The sequence below is a fragment of the Heptranchias perlo genome, chromosome 18 (assembly GCF_035084215.1).
Source record: "Heptranchias perlo isolate sHepPer1 chromosome 18, sHepPer1.hap1, whole genome shotgun sequence".
Lineage (NCBI taxonomy): Eukaryota > Metazoa > Chordata > Chondrichthyes > Hexanchiformes > Hexanchidae > Heptranchias > Heptranchias perlo.
The window spans coordinates 17981823-17998869 of NC_090342.1; the positions used below are offsets into that span (position 1 = coordinate 17981823).

Sequence of the window (17047 nt, forward strand, 5' to 3'; positions counted from 1 at the left end):
TAAATCATTTTTCTATTTCATATATAGATACTAAAAGTCTTGCATATATATGCACTCTGTTCAGAAACGTTGCTTCGTGTTGTCAAGACTTTTTTGTTATGCTTTTACATCAACATTTAACTTTGAAATTCTCTATGTAAACATTATAATGGAATTTTCCTTTGTAAACAGCTCCTGTAGCAATGTAGTTACAGGCATTCTGCCACTAGATGGAAATTTAGCACCTCTGTTACCATAATAGCAACCCTAAGCCAACCTCAAAACCTGCTGGTGTTGGTCTGTTAAAGTGTCTCCTTTGTGTTTTTGGAAGTATGTGTAAGTTTTGAAACTTTGTGGTGAGTATTTTTAAATTTTTGGTGCAGCTTTATTTATGATGGTGTGTTTCTGTTGGAAATATTTTTTTTAAATTCTGCTGCCGTTGGCCCTGCTTGCTCCAGCCCTGGTGCTGCTTTGAAGTTTAATGGTCCTGTCAGCTCCACTCCAGCTCTCCATAAATTTTTTCAATTGCTCCTGCTTCCTGCAGCCCCGGTCGAGGTATCAATAAATTTTTCACTGGTCTCGTCGGCCTCGCTTCCTCTAGCCCCAGATCGGCTCTGTGTTAAATTTTTAATGGCAGCTGCAGCGGTGCTGCTGCTGTCGGTCCCATTTACTCTAGCCCCGGTACTGTTCTCCGAGCTTTATGGCATCATTGGCCCTGCTCCAGTTCTCCATTTTTGTTTTTAAATCACATCGTCAGCCCTGTTCGCTCTAGCCTTGGTTCTGGTTTAAATTTTCATGGCACTGTTAGCCCCTCCCCAGTCAGCCCCTGTTCCTCCAGTCTCACTCCAGCTCCAAATTTTTCATTAGCGCCATCAACCTCTCTTTCTCCAGCCCTAGCATAGCTCTCAGTAAATTTTTATATGGCCCAGGTTCCTCTAACACTTCTCCACCTCTGGGTAATTTTTTAAAAATGTCCCCATCGGTTTCCGTTTCTCCTGGTTTAAATGCCATTTTCACCTCACTTACCTACCTCCCCACTCTACCTCAAAATAATTTCTTCAATGGCCTCAGTTGGTGGAAAATTTTTAATTGGGCTTGGTCCCTCAAGCTCCATTCGTATTTTCAATCATTTTTTAAATGGCCTCTGTTGATGGACACTTTTTAAATCAACATGCTTCCTCCACACCCATTCAGGGTCTCAATCATTTTTTTTAAGTGGCCCCAATTAGTGGAAAGTGTGTAATTGGACCTGCTTTCTACAGCCCTGGTATATATTAAAATCCTTGAGTTGATAATGCTGTCATTCAGTGCAATGAAGTCAATGGGTAATGCTAAAACAAAAATGCCTGGTATTCTTACTTGCTCCAGAGGTGGTGCTGTAACCCCGCTCCGCCTATTACAACCAACACAGTTAAAAGAGGCATATTATTTCCTCCAAATAACTATGAGCATGGGAGATTCACTTTGTTAAATTGTATCAGCAGAAGACACACCTTTATATTATGAGGGCATAATTGCTGCATGAGGGTGAAAGTTATTAACCAACTTTTAAAATATACTAACCTGGTAATATTGTAAAAAGAAATATGATGCATACGAGTAGTCATGTCAACTACAAGAACTAAGTAATATAATACACTTTCTGCAATGGACCTCATTGTATTTCTAGCTTGCTAAAAGCATTGTGATTTCTTCATGACAAATTGTAGTTTTTTTTAATAACTAAAAAATGTTATCCAACATTTGTTTTTATACTTACATGAAGTTTCTAACTAGGGATGATTTTGATGATTTTGTGCTCAGGCTCCTTTCATAGGTTATGTTTCTTGATGGGAAACTAAAATAAATCTTACGGAAATTAAAATGTACACTATAGCTCTACTCTCAACAGAAATGCAATCAGTTTATAAATCTACACGTCAAAGCTACCTGGCTCTTATCACATAGATATTCCAAGCTTCCCTGCGTGCGATAAGAAGTGGAGGATTCCTGCTTTATGTAACGAGAAGCAATAAAATATTCATGATTAATTTACCCAAGAGCTGTTTTCAGTCTGATTGCTCTATGACAGCAATGATCTGTAGGCTACACTGTTGATTGCACGTTTTAGGCCAACTGCTTATAATGAGCTCTGATTATGAACTTCCAGTAACCCCATTCCCAAGGCCCTGAATGATAGCAGTTCCCCTGTGTCTGCTGCTTTCATCTCCAGCCAGCTTAGCAAAATGAAAATGACTAAGTAGTGCTCGGTCCTGCACAAGTGCTTATAACATGTGCATTTCACATGCTTTACATTCAAAAGCTTTCAAAGCACATGTTAACTGTTTATTTTTTATCACAACTAACAGTTTATGAAGCACCATTCCATAGCTAACAAAACAAATCTTAGGTTTGAATCTCTCGTTATACATTGCAATCAACCATTGCAAACAATTGTTCATTCAGTAGTATACTGTTAGAACTTTGTGTCACTGAATCATCAATTAGAGCTACATTTTCCATCCATTGACTGGGAATGAGTGGCCAATGTAGCCCTAATTAATGCCTTGCTGTTTTTCTGCTTTCTGTTTGGAGATGCATGATCGAATGGACCTTCAAGATCATGTACTATTTGGAAGCTAGCTGATTAAAGTGCCACAGTAAGGAGTATCACACAACAATGTTCCCATTCAATAGCATTCTTAGTGTTGCATGAATTTCGAGGATTGCTTATCTTGCTTACACTGTTTTGGAGATAACACGACTGAGCTACTCTGCAGTGATATAATGACTTTATTAGTCTTAATCTAACAATTAAAGGACTAGTAATTTTTAACGAGATGGTGGGGCAGTATTCCACAGCACCGTAACAACAGGTATATGGATATCTGAAGCTCGTATACATAGAATGTACAACACAGAATCAGGTCATTCGGCCCAACAGGTTTATGCTCCACACGAGCCTCCTTCCTCCCTACTTCGTCTAACCCTATCAGCATATTCTTTTATTCCTTTCTCCCTCATGTGTTTATCTAGCTTCCCTTTAAGTGCATCTATGCTAGTCCCCTCAACTACTCATTGTGGAGCGAGTTCCACATACTAACCACTCTCTGGGTAAAGAAGTTTCTCCTGAATTCCCTATTGGATTTATTAGTGATCATCTTATATTTATGGCCTCTAGTTCTGGTCTCCCCTACAAGTGGTAACATCTTCTCTACAATTACCCCATCAAACCCTTTCATAATCTTAAAGACCTCTATCAGGTCATCCCTCAGTCTTCTCTTTTCTAAAGTCCCTGCCTGCTCAATCTTTCCTGATAGGTATAACCTCTCAGTTCTAGTATCAACCTAGTAAATCTTTTTTGCACCTTCTCCAGTGCCTCTATATCCTTTTTATGATATGGAGACCAGAACTGTTCACAGTGCTCCAAGTGTGGTCTAACTAAGATTCTATACAAGTTTAACACAACTTCTCTGCTTTTAAATTCTATCCCTCGAGAAATGAACCCCAGTGCTTGGTTTGCTTTTTTTAATGGCCTTATTAACCTACATTGCTACTTTTAATGATTTGTGTATCTGTACCACCAGGTTCCTCTGCTCCTCCACCCCACTTAGACTCTTATAATCCAAACAGCATGTGGTCCCCTTACTCTGCTACCAAAATGTACCACCTCACACTTGTCGATATTGAAATTCATATGCCAAATACACGCCCGTTCTGCAACTTTATTAACGTCTTCCTGTATTTTGTCGCAGTCTTCCTTGGTATTAACTATACCCCCTAATTTGATGTCGTCCGCAAATTTTAAAATTGTACTTCTGATTCCCGAGTCCAAATCATTTATATAAATTGTGAACAACAGCACCAATCCTTTGGAACACCACTTCCCACGCCTTTTGCCAGTCTGTGTAATTACCTTTAACCCCTACTCTCTGGGCCCGATATAACCATGGCGGCGGGTTCGCATTGGGGGGTAGATTGGGTGCGTGGGTAACGCGCCCAGTGAAATCAGTCTGCTCCGCATGCAACCGCAGGCTGATTGGATCCACTTACCTGTGCTTCCGGGGTTCGTGCTGGAGGAGCCCTATTTAAAGGGGCAGTCCTCCACTGACTGATGCTGCAAGAAATAGGAAAAATTACAGCATGGAGCAACCCAGGGGGAAGGCTGCTCCCAGGTTAATGATGCCTCACTCCAGCTCTTATTGGATGGGGTGAGGAGGAGGGGGAGAACAGAGATCATCCCCCCGGCAGGCGGGAGGAAGTGGCCTGCCTCTGCCAGCATGAAGGCCTGGCTCGAGGTGGCAGAAGAGATCACCTGCACCACCAACATATCGCGCACCTGCATACAATGCAGGAGGTGCTGCAATGACCTAAGTAGGTCAGCCAAAGTGAGTACACTTACTCATTCCCCTACACTCCCCTCTGCCACATCACCGCCCCCACCCCACATCTCCTTCTGCACTGCCAACACTACTCTGTCACATCACTCCTCACACCCACTCAAACCTCATCCTCATCTTACCTGCACTTACTCACCTCGCCAGTACTCATCCCGCCACTACCACTCAACCCAATCCTCATACAATCTCATGGCTCTATCTCATACTCACCCTCTCATGCATCTCTTTCACAGTCAGCCTCACTCAACCTGCCACTACCTGTGCTGCAGCCACAGGGCATGCATCACATATGTGCAGTCGGAAGCATAAGGCAAATGTGTCATGAGAATGAAGGGGATGCACAAGGGTGTTTGAGGGTTTGTCATGGTTTTTACTAATATTTAATTTCTGATCAACTTACATTACATATTATATTGGCACCACTACTGCCACGTCTTTGCGAATCTTGTCTGGTTTGTGCAATAATGCCCTTTCCTGAGGATCACAATGAAGACCCACAACTGATGCCCCCCATTGTGTCACTGCAGAGTGGGTCTAGGTGTATTTGCAGGGCTCTTTTGTGCAGACGACTGAGAGACATCGGCGATGTCCCCGGTGGCACCCTGCAAGGATGCGGAGGAGAAGTTGTTGAGGGCAGTGGTGACTTTGACAGCGACGGGTAAGAAGATGGTGCTCGGGCCAGAAGGGAGCAGCTCAGCATGAAGGAGGCTGCAGATGTCCACGACTACATGTCGAGTGACTCTGAGCCCCCGTGTGCACTGCTGCTCAGAGAGGTCCAGGAAGCTGAGCCTCAGTCTGCGGACCCTGTGGCGAGGGTAGTGCCCTCTGTGACGCATCTCTCTCTGCGGTTGCCCTCCCTCCTGCTGTGCAGGTGGATGTGTCACAGCACTGTGTTGTGGAGCTCCACGTGTCAGAGGTAGACGGCGTGGCCGGCGAGGCTGATGATGCTGTTCGCCTTCCGAGGAGGTCATGACTGCAGCTACGGCGGCCCCCATCCAGAAGATGTACATCTGAGGGGGTCTGCAAGGTAGGTAAATGTCTCTGGACCCCGGGTAAGTGTGCAAGTTGGTGAATTTTGTTGTTAGGAAGAGGGTGGTGGAGGCCAAACTTTGTCCAAAGTGACAGAGTGGCCTCCTGCAATGACTGAGGGTCTCCCCCCACCTCCCCCACCCACCTGTGAAATGGACCTTTGCAGCTGCCACAGACTGATGGCTGCAACATGTCCATTTGAACTGGGAGTGTTTCCCCCAGTACAGGAAACAGTCTCAGTCAGTTGCAAAATCCCATCCCTGCTCAAATAACAGGTCAATCAAGTCTGTATACTACCTGAAGTACCTGTTCAAGTACTTTAAGTGGCACCCCGCCGGCTTTAATTGCCGGCGGGAGTCCCACATGCGGGGGCTACGCGCGCATGTGAGGGCGTCAGTGGGGAACCCAGAAATGGGGCGGGTTGGAGCCGGGCTCCCTACCCGCACCGGGAATCCCCGATTTTCGCGGCTCCCCCGCCACGAACGCACCCGATCGCGGTGCGAAAATCAAGCCCTCTGTTTTCTTTTTTGTAACCAGCTTGCTATCCATTCTGCTACTTGTCCCCTGACTCCACATGCTCTGACCTTAGTCATGAGTCTACTATGCGGTACCTTATCGAAGGCCTTTTGAAAATCCAAATATATTACATCTACTACATTACCCTTATCTACCCTTTCTGTTCCTTCTTCAAAAAATTCAATAAGGTTAGTCAAGTATGACCTTCCCTTTTGAAATCCTTACTGACTATTCTTTATTATATTTTTAGTTTCCAGATGTTTTTCTATTACATCTTTGAGTAAGGATTCCATTATCTTTCCTACCACCAACGTTAAACTAATTGGTCAATAGTTCCCTGGACTGATTCTATCTCCCTTTTGAAATACAGGAACCACATGGAGCTGTCCGCCAGTCCTCTGGCACTATTCCCTTTTCTAATTAATTTTTATATATATATGTAATAGTGCCTCTGCTATCTCTTCCCTAACTTCTTTTAATATGCGCGGATGCAATCCATCCGGATCAGGAGTTCTATCCTCTCTAAATTTGATTAGTTTATCAATTACCTCCACCCTTTCTATCTTAAATGTCTTTATATCTTTTTTGATCTCTTCTTCTAATGTCATGCCCACCATGTTAGTCTTCCTGGTAAATACTGAGGCAAAGTAATTATTTAATATTTCTGCAATTTCGCTGTCATTACCTGTGCGTTTATTGAGTGTACCCCTTACTGGCCCTATCCCAATCCTGTTTGTTCTTTTGTTATTTATGTGTATGTAGAATACTTCACTATTTCTTTTTATATTCTTTGATAATTTAATTTTGTAGTTTCTCTTTGCCTTCCTAATTTTTTTTTTTAAAAAACATCTTTCCTAACCTTTTTGTGTTCCCTTTTGTCATCCTCTCTTTTGTTGTCTATGTACTTAGTGTACGCTTTTTTCTTTAGTTTCAATTTTGCCCTTATTTCTTTATTCATCCATGGTGTATCATTACTGGCTAGTTTGTTCTTGCTTTTTAGTGGGATATATTTCTCCTGAACTCTATTGATCACCATTTTAAATGTTTCCCACTGCTGTTCTGTTCCTTTGTTTATCAGTAATTGTTTCCAGTTTATTTTCTCTACTTCCATTCTCATCCCCTGAAAATGAGCTTTTTCCAATTTATTATTTTGATCTTTGTCTTACTTATGTCGTTCTCAACCTTTATCTTAAACCGTATTCTGGTCACATGCAAGACTTTGGCTTGGAATTTACTGGATCACACTTACACAGAAATGATGTCGAAATTTTTTGTGGAGCTCATCTGCCTACGGCGAAAACAACTGTAAAACAAGTGCAAATGCAGCGCCACCAATAGGGATAAGAGCGAGTGGGCTGTCGTCTTCTGCCATCGCACTTCACTCTCAGAACCTCTCACCTCTGTTGCTCCACTTCCATTATTATGCAGAACAGGGGTATGCTCACTGGGCAGGCCATTCCAGCTGCTTAGTCATTCTGAACATATTGCGGGGGTGGGGGGGGGGGAGGCATGGGCAGGGGACTGAAACATCTTGGGTGCACTGAGACTGCCAACACTTTGGTTAAGTGTAGTGCAAGTCTCAGAAAGAAAAATTCAAAAAAATCATGAAGAAACTCACTATCAAACTCCAGGAATTTCAGTTACTTCATACTAAAATACGTAGAGCAGCAGAAATTGAAGATGGAGTTTAGGATTTGTGGAAAGATTTGAATCATTTATTCAAATGGACAAGTAACAGATGAAATCTAATATTGCCTAATGTAAAGTATTGCACATTGGGCAAAATAATGTATACTATTAGCACATAATGAATATAAATTGCATAGAATTTGCACAGAAAAATCAGAGAGGGACCACACAGAAAACACTGTGGTCTCCACGTCATCGTGATAGTATTTATAACATCAGACAGCAAAAAAAAAGCTCCTTGGGGAGGTCTCAGAGATTCCAAATGTAGCAGATTTGCCTCATTTATTTCACACTATTTCCAAAGTTGGGGTTGTCAATAGTTGCAGAAAGTGTAAAAGGGACATAAAATCCAAGGAGGAATGGAAATATTGGGGGCGATTTAAAATCCCAACGGGTGGGTTGGGGGCGGGTGTGAGTTGAAAATAGTTGTTTCTTTGGGTCGCAATCGCAACATTTTTGAACTTTGCACTCCCAGCGGGAAGCCTGTACTTTTACACGCTGACATTAAACCCTGAAATAAAGCCGGGTTGCAGTCGCGACCCAAAAAACAGCTATTCTCAACTCCCACCCGCCCCCAACCCACCCGTTCTTGGGGTTTTATATCACCCCCATTATTTTACTATCATAATGGATAAACCTTGGACATCAAGATTTTTGCCCCACAGCTACAAAATTGCTAGAGTAGTTACAGCCTGCTTCAAGGATAGGAGGACAATGAATTTTGCAAAAACTTTGAAATCCATAATAATAGCAAAGTTTTTTTATGTACAAAACAGGATTACTTTTGATAAGATAAACAACGTTATATTGAAGTTTATCCAATATGGTCACTTAGAGAGTGAGGAGAAACGGGAGAAATTTTTTTATTCAGAGAGTTATTCTCGCATAGAATGCTTTGTCCCATGAAGTGGTTGAGGCAGAGAACATTGTATCTTTTAAGGGAAAATTGGATAAATATTTGAAGCAGAGCAAGATACAGGGCTCTGGGAAGAGATACGGGCAATGCGATTAGCGTTGGATTGCTCTAACAAAGAACTGGTACAGATACAATAGGCTGCGTAGCCTTCATTACTGTATAGTTATTTATAACTTGAGCTATAAGATTATAAGAACAGCTAAACCTTTTCAGCCCAGAGTTTAATAATCTTCTTCTGCATCCCTACTCTAACATGTGTCAACAATCACTCATGTGCACATGCTACGCACGAGTCAAGGGGTAACATTTTATTTGGTATATATGAAGTATGAAAATGAATCCTAATTTTCCCCACAATTTTGCCCTATGCATGTATTGCCACCTCCTGCTAAATCCACGTGCCTAAAACTCATTCTCCTCCTCATTCCCACCTCAACTTCGCCAAGAATTTCCATGCTCCCAAGTATCAATCAAATTTGAGAGACATTTCTGCTGCACTCTGTTGTAACATCAGGTATCATTTAAAAAAAATGAAATGAGCCTCGGAAGTTAGCCCAGCTCTGGGTGCACAAGATGTGCAAATAATAAAGTACATTAGTGCTAAACTACCAAAACTTTAAGGAATCTTACAACACCAGGTTATAGTCCAACAGTTTTATTTGAAAATCACAACTTTGACACCAAACAAACACTATCCCTCAGAGAGGACAAATACTCCATTCTTTGGTCGGATATCTTCAACTTGATGAGACTGGGAAATCGAATTCCTGCAGCTTGAGACTTAAAATTCTTGAAGCTGAGTGACAGAAGAGACCTTCATCTCATCAGTCCAAGAAATCCCTGCCCCTATCTCCAACAGATTTGGAAACTTGCAGAAAAAGAAGCAGGAACCTGACAGAATGGCAGAACCAGCTCCTGGGCCCAAATTCTGACCCAATTCCGATTGTACTGTTGTTGCGCGTACATCCACCCACCATCCCACCCATCCCCATTCCCAAGAATCTTGAGCTTCACGTCTCCTATTTTCTAGATCTACTTTATTAAACACATTAATTATTTCTATTTATATTTATTGTACATTCCTGAAATATGCTGTACCATAAATAGAGAAGCTTAAGTAACCTATCCTCACGTTATAGGCGACTTCTTGTGGTCTAACAACACATATGAAAGTGCGATTTATGTACAATATAAGAGTAAGAACTGGTCACATCATGGCTGGTTTCACTCTTTTGACCTGCAAACTAAAAACAAGAGAAATCCACTACAATGGCGAAACTTTTTAGGGCTACTATTTATCTGCAAGCTACTGACTGAATGTTCATAAATTCACATAAATAGTAATACAAAAATAACAAGAATAATACATTATTTTTCATCGGGAAAATATGATTATACGATTAATTCAAAAGATGAAAGAAATTAACCCATGAATTGCTATCATTTTTTCACAATGAACAATGTAATATTAGACAATGCAATTAATATAGGTTCTACATGTCATATACTGTAATTTATATTTTTAGAGTCATCCTTAAGTATTGCATTCAATTCAGTAATATACTATCCTGCCTATCAGATAGCAATGCTTGAGAAATGGGTTTGGCTCACCTCCAGCCTGACTCTTGCTGAAATGGATTCCCATCTAGTAACAACTCCAGCAGACCGTGACATCCATTAAGACATAAAAGGAAGCTCTTGAGATCTATGATAAAGGAAGCGTATTCAAAACTGATTAAAGCAGATGAAATAAATAACCTGGGTAATATAGATGTTCTGAAAAAAAATTCAAGAATGTTGGAAAAACTATTTGAAGGGCATATCTTTTATAAAGAGAAGTGCATCAATGTTCTATATTTCACAATGTTAAAGACTTTGTCAGTTTTCAATACTGTAAAATAACATATAGATTACATTGGAGTGTTTTTTTTCCCTTTGCGCAACCAAGTGGAAAACAAAAAGTAGAAATTTCACCCCCACATTCAGAGTCATAAAAACCTGAAGGTCTGACTTATACACCAGATTTTATGGGAACAAAGATTTAAAGCTACATTTATACTTGTAAATCCAATGATGCTGCACTGAAATAGCAATTGGAGTTGTGTTAGTAGCAAACAATCTAGTAAATGGCAGGTCTGTCAATGTTTGTAAAGACAAAAGATAGATTAATATTTCAGGTGTGAACCCTTTCTCAGAACTGCAATTGTACAAATTTCATAGACACTGACACACTAGTTGTATATCTCCAGAATTTACTATTTGTATTTCTGATTTCCAGTATTCGCACTTGTTTTCTTTTCAAATCTAGTAAATGGGATTAAATTGTTTAACTCTTTGCTTGGCTACGAGATATCCCACAGGTACCATCACTGACAACCCTATCGGTCTCAATGTGATCTTACATTACTTCATTGTTAGGATGGCACAATCATCTTAACCCATGGAGTAAACAATAAACTACTCTTCTAAGGTATGTAGGGATCAATTTTCGTCTTCGATGCTCTCAGCATACACTTTGTGAGCAGGAAGTGCATACAAGGAATCTGGGCATCTGCCCCCAACAATTTTAATGGATGAAATATTGTGGGGCTGTACACCGAATTTCCACTATGCGCTCCCAGCACGCAAAGCTCCGTATCAACAGTGGTAAACATGACAATTTACCTAATGGTACAAATGAATTTGTATGATGGCAAAGTAATAAAATAAGGGATAAATAAAAAGTGTACACTATTTGTCAACATAATCCTTTACAGAGTGGTAGGGTTTCCTGGGCCGTTTCGGAAAATGACGATATGACAAAAATCAAGTATTTTTGACTACCTTTGGCTTGTGGTTGTTTCTTTCAATCCAACCACTGTACTAAAAAACACCTACGGTTCAGATTTCTATATCAACCCTATCTCAATACAATGCTCCACGTTTCATCAGTTACAGGCTGGAAAGAGAAATAATTAAAACCTAAACAATGCTGAGTGATTGGTTCAGTTTGAATATGACGGACGGTTGCTTTCTAGATTTGAGTGGTCAGATATTCAAATCCAGGAAGTCCTGCTAACTTGAATATAAAAAAGGCTGGTCTATTTAATTCCAATAGTCTGATTAAAAATCTCAGAGGAAAAAACAATTAAATTGAAACTTTTGAAAGAGAAAAAAAAACAATTTAAATTTCCAAGAAACTATTTAGATTGATTAAACTCCTATAGTGGTAAGAAACTCTAGGGAAAAAAACACTTATTTGAAAGTTATTTACAGAAGATTCTTTGTTCTTGGAGTTACAATACTTTCATTATTTTGTTCACTAGAGGAGTTAGGAAGGAAATCTACTGTGATTACATAACCAAATTAGGAAATCTACTGTAAATACACAATCATATTAGGTGACAGTTAATGTGGTTGTTCATCTTTTGTAAAATAAATTTGCCTGATATTTTAAACTTAAAATGAGATCTGATGTGATGCTGCATTGCTTTCAAAAGGTGGTAGTGAGATCTTATGGAGGCATAGGATAAGACCAATATCTAATGGAGTTCAATGTGGGGAAATGCAAGGTCATCCACTTTGGATCCAATACAGATAAATCAGAATATTTTCTTAATAGTGAGAGACTAAAAGCTGTGGTAGAGCAAAGGGTGTCCATATACACAAATCACTTAAAGCTAGTGCACAGGTGTGAAAAGTAATCAAAAGGGCTAATGGAATGTTGGCCTTTATCTCAAGGAGGATGGAATACAAAGGGCAGGAAGTTATGCTTCAGTTTTACAGAGCCGTGGTCAGATCCCATCTGGAGTACTGCATTCAGTTTTGGCCACAACATCTCAGGGAGGATTTATTAGTCTTGGAAGGTATACAGTGCAAATTCATCAGAATGATACCGGGGCATAAAGGGTTGAATTATGAGGACAGGTTGCATAAACTTAACTTGTATTTCCTTGAAAATGAGGGTTGATCTAATTGAGGTGTTCAAAATGATAAAGGGATTTGATAGGGTAGATGTAGAGAAACTATTGCCTCTAGTGAGAATCCAGAGCAAGGGGGCACAAGCTTAAAATTATAGCAAGGCCGTTTAGGAGTGAAATCAGGAAGCATTTTTTCCACAAAAAGGGAAGTGGACATCTGGAACTCTCTCCCACAAAAGATTGTGGTTGCTGGGTCAATTGCAATTTTCAAGACTGAGATTGATAGATTTTGGTTAGGTACGGATATCAACACATATGGAGCAAAGGTGAGTAAATAGAGTTGTGATACAGATCAGCCACGATATGATCGAATGGCAGAACAGGCTCGAGGGGCTGAATGGCCTACTCATGTTCTTATGTTCCTATTTCCTGACAAATTATCGAGAGCTTATTTAGATCGCAAGGCAAGTATGGACAGTTTCAAATGTATAGGGAAAGAGTGATCTACAATACTAGAGTTGAAATAATCTAGAGTATGAAGGTTGGAAAATTGTAAAAGATGGTCCCAGTTCTGTTAGTGAGTAATACCACCTGAATATATGCTGAATTGTGCCTTCAATACATATATCTGGAAGCACCATGCAATCTGGAACAAACCATGACTATATTGTACCATGACCTGAGAAACTGTGTTAAGTTCTGCACAGCTCAAAACACTGATTTAAAAAAAACATGATGTGGAGATGCCGGTGATGGACTGGGGTTGACAATTGTAAACAATTTTACAACACCAAGTTATAGTCCAGCAAAAATAAAATTGCTGGACTATAACTTGGTGTTGTAAAATTGTTTACAATTAAAAAAAACAGTACTGCAATATAAAAGGTACCTACTGTTGCCTGAAGCTGACAGGGTTAAACCATTTTGATCATGATTCACATGAAGAATTTCACTGTGTTCCTCTAAAAGAGATGTTAGGTTGATCCTACAGATGAATGTATTCAGCAATGCAACCTTTCTTCTATTTTTAACAAATTCTCTAATTTCTGTAACATTATTTTTATTGTTTGAATCACTGCAATGGCCAATTGAACCCATTGTAAATTGTCAAATTAACAGCGCGGGAAATGTAAGCATATTGGGGGCTAAATTGGGCTGCGTAGTACCTGTTCTGTAGGTACTACGCGGCCACCTAAGCCCCGAAAACTGTGACTGAGATGCACACACACAATTCTGACGTGACGTGCGCAGGAAGTCGTCTTGTAAAGGTGGTGCACACATGCAGATAACAAATGCCAGCAGTATGTAGAGTAGGGAGATTATATCGTAAATCATTGTGCAATGCTGATTTAAAGGGACCTCTCCTATTTTGGAACTTCATGCTCCAGCCAACGCATTGTCCTAATCTCGCACAGCTGAACAGGTCTTAAACGGCATGGAGGACCCCCCAGCACTATTTCAAGGGATCATGCAGGAGTTACAGGTTAGTTGCTGGATTATTGCTTCTGGCTGCTGATGCATTTGTACCTGTTTTTGGAGTTCTCCTATGCTTGAATACGAGGATTAGGGGACATAGCCTAAAAATTAGAGCCAGGTCTTTCAGGAGTGAAGTTAGGAAACACTTCTACATGCAAAGGGTGGTATAAGTTTGGAACTCTTTTCCGCAATTGGCAGTTGATGCTAGCTCAGTTGTTAATTTTAAATCTGAGATTGATAGATTTTCGTTAACCAAAGGTATTAAGGGATATGGGGCTATGGCAGGTATATGCAGTTAGGTCAAAGACCAGCCATGATCTCATTGAATGGTGGAACAGGCTAGAGGAGCTAAATGGCCTACTCCTGTTACAATGCTCTACATGGAATGAGCTGGCTGGCTGACAGGCAACAGCAAGGGTGCTGGCAGAGTGGCAGGGTTGGGACAGGAATGCTGTCACCCTGAGAGAGGACAGCAGGTTCATGTTCCATGGAGCCACTGCCACTTGCTGCCTCCTGTTATGCACCACCTTCTCCTGCAAGAAAACAGGAAGTGTGTCGGTGAGTTTCCTGCAAGATGTTTGGGTGATGTGGTTGTCGTGGTTGAATAGCTGCCAATGTGTGTGACCTGTGAGATGTGGGTGTGCAGCTTGCAACAGTGCTAATATGTGAGGACGAGATGAAGAATCTGATTGGAAGAGTTGAGTACTGATTGAAAGAGTTTGTTGGTAGGTGGGTGATGGGGGATGTAGTGTGTGGAGCAGTGGATGCAGCTAGTGGTGCAGTTGGTAGGATATGCCACTTGAAACTTGAACTCACACACCTTGACAACTCGTGTTAAATCACTGAACTTCTTCCTGCACTGCATCCGTGTTCGTGGTGCTATGCTCCTGGCACCGACCTTGTCCGCTACTGGGAGCATATGTCTGGAGGGCCTCTTGCCCCCCTGCGGCATATGTCTGGAGGGCCTCTTGCCCCCCTGCGGTACAGGGTGCCCCTCCTTCTGTCCACCTCTTGCACCAAGGCCTCAACTGCATCATCCGAGATCCTAGGTGCATGCACTCTCGCAGGCCCGGTACAAACTCAGGTCGGCAGATTGATGAGGTCTGGCATGCAGATTGGAGGATGTGAGATCTAGTTTTGTGAAACCTTTATTCAGTATTTTAAAATAAAATAACAGTTTTTAAACGTAAGGACGAGATCTGCATCAGTGTTTAATGTGAGCAGTTTCTGATCTCTGTTCAGACCTGTATCTTATATTTTAAAAATAAAAGAGTCCAGCAAACTTTGACAGCCAAGTTTATGCTCATTAAAAATGCCAGAGTTCCCATCATTATTCTTCACTATAGTCCAGCATAAATTTACTTCCCAATGAACTTAAAGCACTTCCTGCATCTACAGTGCACCTCTCCTTTAAGTGGTGCTGGCCACTCCCGATATCGGGGTCCCCTGCTGGTGCGTGCAGCCACTCAACAGTGCAGGTAGCACTGGCAGCACACAGCAATCATAGAAATCATCAGACAGCACGAGTATTACGTGCAGGTTAAACGCGCAATGCGATCCCAGTGCCCGTTTTCGGGGGTTATCCAATATAACCCCCATTGACGACTCTGCTGTATTCAAAAACTGCTCTGCTCCAAGACTGCCAAAAGAGCTAATTTTCATTGTAGTAAAAAAAAATGCCTCTTAGCAAAGGCTACAAAATAAACAGATATGAAACTCTCAAATCATGCAATACAGAAACCTGTTTGCGTTGAGCACCAGCTTATGAATAAGGGTTTTTAGTTAAAATGAAACACAAACATCCAAAAATATTCTTAGTTGCTTATTGGTAGAATGTTGATTTCTCATTTAAAAGGGATACCCAGCCCATCTGACTTTTGAGCTTGACTACTCTAAATGGATGAGTTATGCTTGTTCTTGGTCAGGGCAGTAAATGGAGCACTTTACAATGGTAGTGTTCCACATTGACTTAATATGGAGTGATGTTCGACGGCAGCTACAGAGAATCCTGTCCTCCTGACCAAAGGAGATGAGCGCTCTAACAGAAAACCTTTCAAGCAGGGAAATAATGAGGTAAAATTGGTGAAAAGAAAAATAAAATAGAAAAAAGCAAGACTCACCTGATAAGCGATTATTGCTAACATTAAGTCTCTCCAATAGCAGAAGATCAGACATGGTGGTAAGGTGTGTCAGACTAAAAAGTAAAGCGGTACAGGTTCATTATTTTCTACGCACAAAATGAGGTCAGTCACTTATTAATGATTATAAATAAACGATTCTAAGACACTTCCATTCATGATAATGAACTGTACTAAATTTATTGAAATTTCTGCAAGGCAGCTTTCTCATTTTTAACCATATGTACATGTACCTGACTACTGCAGCAAATAGATAAAGGACAAATGTTTAGCATACCATGCATCTGCCTACAATACAACTGTACAGTTTATTTTGTGATAATGCTTCCAAAAGTCAAAGTCAATTTAACAAAAACAAAAACCCACAATGTCCTTGCCTTTTTTAATGATACACTGCCAAGAAATCATCTCATCTTAAGAAACAGAAACTGTCTGGACAAAAAAAAAGGTAGAGGGCATTTAATTTAGAAGTATTTGAAAAAGTAAAGACTTTGGTAGTGATTTCCTCAGGTCTGCAATTGCAGGTATAGAATACTAATGTTTACTAATTTGGCAATGCTTGGCTATAAGATTATGAGCAAACGCTTGGACTAATAGGGCGAGGATTTCCTCTGTTGCTAGGTGTAGCAAAATCTAAAACACATTCATAAAGTGTTGATGATTTAGCTACACCCAATGCACAGAACATATCGTCCTCATTGTGTTCAATGATTTTCATGACAAAACAGAGTGGCTCGGCAAGGCTGTGTGGATGTTGAGATATTTACAGAAAGCAGATAGGTTAGTAACCAATATACAATGATGTGGTCAGACATTCCATGACATTTGGTAAACACCAAGGAGTCTTTCTGCTAAATTTGATGTAGAAGTTTTCAGTGAATTTGTAAGGAGATTGAAAAAAGTATAGCACCAATATTCAGAGTGGCTCTGTAAAAGTCTAGGGTTCTGTTGATGCAATCTTATGAGTTGTTGGATGCAAAATTAGCATTGCAAGCCAGTTCCAAATCATTGGCTGCTCCACTAGAG

At 40.7% G+C, this 17047-nt stretch overlaps 1 protein-coding gene across 3 annotated transcripts in view; it reads right to left on the reverse strand.

Moving 5' to 3' along the window:
- Nucleotides 1-17047, reverse strand: part of lrriq1 (leucine-rich repeats and IQ motif containing 1) — a 175983-nt gene that overhangs the window by 85604 nt on the left and 73332 nt on the right. For all 3 annotated transcript variants that reach the window (XM_067999455.1, XM_067999454.1, XM_067999456.1), the window contains 2 exons: nucleotides 16004-16077; nucleotides 10120-10213 (listed from right to left, as the gene is read on the reverse strand). In XM_067999455.1, coding sequence (XP_067855556.1) covers nucleotides 10120-10213; nucleotides 16004-16077 — 168 coding nt within the window. The remainder of the gene's footprint in view (nucleotides 1-10119; nucleotides 10214-16003; nucleotides 16078-17047) is intronic.